Source organism: Pteropus vampyrus, unplaced genomic scaffold (assembly GCF_000151845.1).
Source record: "Pteropus vampyrus isolate Shadow unplaced genomic scaffold, Pvam_2.0 Scaffold22, whole genome shotgun sequence".
Lineage (NCBI taxonomy): Eukaryota > Metazoa > Chordata > Mammalia > Chiroptera > Pteropodidae > Pteropus > Pteropus vampyrus.
This window is the reverse complement of record NW_011888803.1, coordinates 9,002,636-9,005,712: the sequence shown is the minus strand read 5'-3', so window position 1 is coordinate 9,005,712 and position 3,077 is coordinate 9,002,636. Positions and strand designations below refer to the sequence as shown.

The following is a 3,077-nucleotide window of genomic DNA, read 5'->3' as shown; positions in this document are numbered from 1 at the left end:
ATTAAAATATTATATTCTTTAAATTTTAGTTTTCTTTATCTGAGATATATATGATTATATTGAACTGAAATGAGAGAGACTATGGTTTGACAGGTGGTAACTGATTTTTTTCCTAGTATCCATATCAATGAATTGCAGTAAACATGACTTTATTCATATTGTGTATAGTAGTATGTAATTGGAGACTTTGGATGAATACAGTAACATCAATTTATACTTAAAACTTCCAAGGCTAAACTCATTTTTTCTCAAATATATTTTTCTTGCTTTCTTACACTTGTATTTGACTACTTAAATAGACAATTTTAACTTTTTGGTGAAATTTGAAGTATCATTTTAGACAACTTTTGTATCAAATAATGCACAACCTGGTATCAATATAAAAAGGTCTTTATTTATCACTTTTTCTGATAGAATAATGAGTAAATAAAATTGTTAAACTTTAACATTGACTTATGATTTTTCAAATACCCCTGAATGTATATACTTAATCAAAGTATCCCTTCCAGGATAAATTTAAAAATTCAGAAATATCCACTTTTGTTGTTGATGTTTTTTAAAACTGTGTTCTAGGTCTGCTTGAATTTCTTTTCTTGTTTGAGACACAAATGGTGATACCTAAAATAACAAGAGCAATTACCACAGATCCAACCACTATCAACACCAAAAAAGAAAAGCTAACTCTGGAATTAGGGTAATTTTCATCAGGAGTAGGATTTGGATCACTTTCATCAGGATCTGCTTGAGGAATAAACAAAGCTACTTGTGCAATATTGGATACTTTTGATGTCAAATTGCTTTTATCCACACTTTGAATGGCAATGAATATGTGGGTTGCATTTTCTTCTGAAATATTTCCTGGTTTAAATGCAAATATTTCCTTGGAGTTGGCCTCCTTTGGTGACAGATCCGTACTGTTTACTTGCAGAGCATCTTCAAAATTGTCTCTTAGATCCAGGATACTTCCACTTATTCTTATGATATACTGTTGAACTAAGAAAAAAAAGTTATGTGTAGCTTAGAAACTAGAGTATATTAAATTTCTGTTTATTCATTCTCCTCAGAAATATTGTTTAATTATCCCAAGCTTGTACTCCTATCCAAGGCCTTATAAATTTTTCAGTATAAGCTGAACTTATGTTTAAACTCTGTTTAAACTCTGCCAAATTCTACCTTCTTTGTTTGAAAATGGGACTAGTTAAAATGTGTCATATTTGATTGATTAAAAAATAAGAGATTATAAAATTAACACTTTACCAACTTATCATTTAAAAATAATTCTCCTCCCACCCACCCTTATACACTTGCTTTTGCATGAGCACCTTTCACTTAATCAATGCCACATGATGCATTATCCTTACCTTTTCCAACATCAAAATCATCTCCTGGTGCTGTCCATGTTAGACTGATCACATCCCCAATAGGTGTGGCCTCAAGGTCTGTGATTTGACTTGGTGGATACAGGTCAGGCAAGGGAAATATTGAAACATTTGAAACCACAAATGCACCTCCAGACACTGTTCTGATGAAACTCTCTAAGTTTGTCTGAGTATCCTCATCAATTTCAGGTCTTGGTGGATTCACTTCGATTTTCCCTGCATTAAAAATGTCCTTGTTTGTAATGAGCACAACACTACTGGTATTTTCAATAGAATTCACCATCCCACTAGTCTTTTCCTTTTTTTTTTTTTTCCGTTATATATACACAGTCACATTTTACTAAGTTTTGTGACAAAGTCTTAAACATCCAATTGTCGGGAGAATTTTTTTCTTTAGCATTCTGACCAGCATATTGTAGGATATAATTGCATAGTTAATTGCTTTGGAATTAAGGCTGCCCTGAAAGGGAATAATATTATATAATTGAATATATGCTTTTCTTTTTTTTTTAAAAAAGAAGAATTTATTTCTCAAATTATCTTTAAATTGGGAATAAACCTGGGGAAATTCCTGTTGGTTCCCATCTAACCACTTGTGCCAGGTTTTCCCCTTCCACCCTGCTGCAAATACTGTGGAATAATACTTCGGTTTATATTCCACTTGTCAACATAAAAGTCAACCACAAGATAAGAGACAAGACAAAGGAAAGTTAATAAGGAATGCATTCATAATCCTTCTCATCACCTTGCCTAATACATTTTTTCTTTCGACTGAATAAAAAATAAAAAATAATCATTTACTTATTTAAGTGTCTTTACAGTATATAACAAACTGAAGGATAAATTTTGCCACTGGCTTATGCTGAGGTACATAACATATTAGTCTGTTTCCTTCATTCTGGAAATCTGGCATATTGTTTTTAATATAGATAAGGTGCTCCAAGCTAATATAATAAAGGCTGAAATTTATTGAATGCTTACTAGATGCCAGGCACTGTTCTTAAGCTTAGGTTAATTTGGAGGCAAATCCCAGTTATGACTGAGAACTTCATTCTAGAAATGGGAAAAGCAATACTTTGAGTTCTAAAATGTTGGAAGCCTTAATCATATCAACTCGCAGTTATTCCAGTGAGCATAGGGTTTCAGATATCATGAGTTACTCACCATTCACTACCCAGCCTGGTATATATGCAGCTCTATTCGGTGAATACCTTAAGTTTTGTGTGGCAGTGCTTGCTCCTCCATGAGCCTTTACTTTTAAGCTATATCTGCCATTTTCTGAATAAGCTGTAAAATACCTGGAGTAGACCCCATCATTTTTGAAAGTATCAGCACCTAGGTATAGAAATTAAGGAATAAATTATTATTGTAAAGAAAACGAGAAATATAAGCGTTTTCTAAGCCAAACATATTGCCTTTCTTAATAAGCATATCCTTTAGATTGACTCCCTGTTTTGTGATTGACTCCTTGGGGAATATTTCCATTATGCTCTATCAACCACTATCTTGTTGAGTTGATATCCTTGAGTTATGATATATTTATATACATATATGTACACACATATGTAGTTATATAGTTGCATATAGTTATGTATATATGTATTCAACTTATATGCAGGTAATTAGAATACTCTTCTTACCATTTCTCAGCCAAATGGTTTGCTTGAAGATCTTACTATACCTAAATATATAATTATG

General features: G+C 32.1%; 1 protein-coding gene across 1 annotated transcript in view; it reads right to left on the bottom strand.

Annotated features, from left to right (window-relative positions):
* Positions 1–556: 556 nt before the first annotated feature.
* The window catches only part of LOC105289152 (calcium-activated chloride channel regulator 4A), a 29,299-nt gene continuing 26,778 nt past the window's right edge, over positions 557–3,077 (bottom strand). The window contains exons 12-14 of the mRNA XM_011355694.1: positions 2,544–2,714; positions 1,362–1,595; positions 557–993 (exon numbers count right to left, since the gene is read on the bottom strand). Of these exons, the coding sequence (XP_011353996.1) occupies positions 557–993; positions 1,362–1,595; positions 2,544–2,714 (842 nt within the window). The remainder of the gene's footprint in view (positions 994–1,361; positions 1,596–2,543; positions 2,715–3,077) is intronic.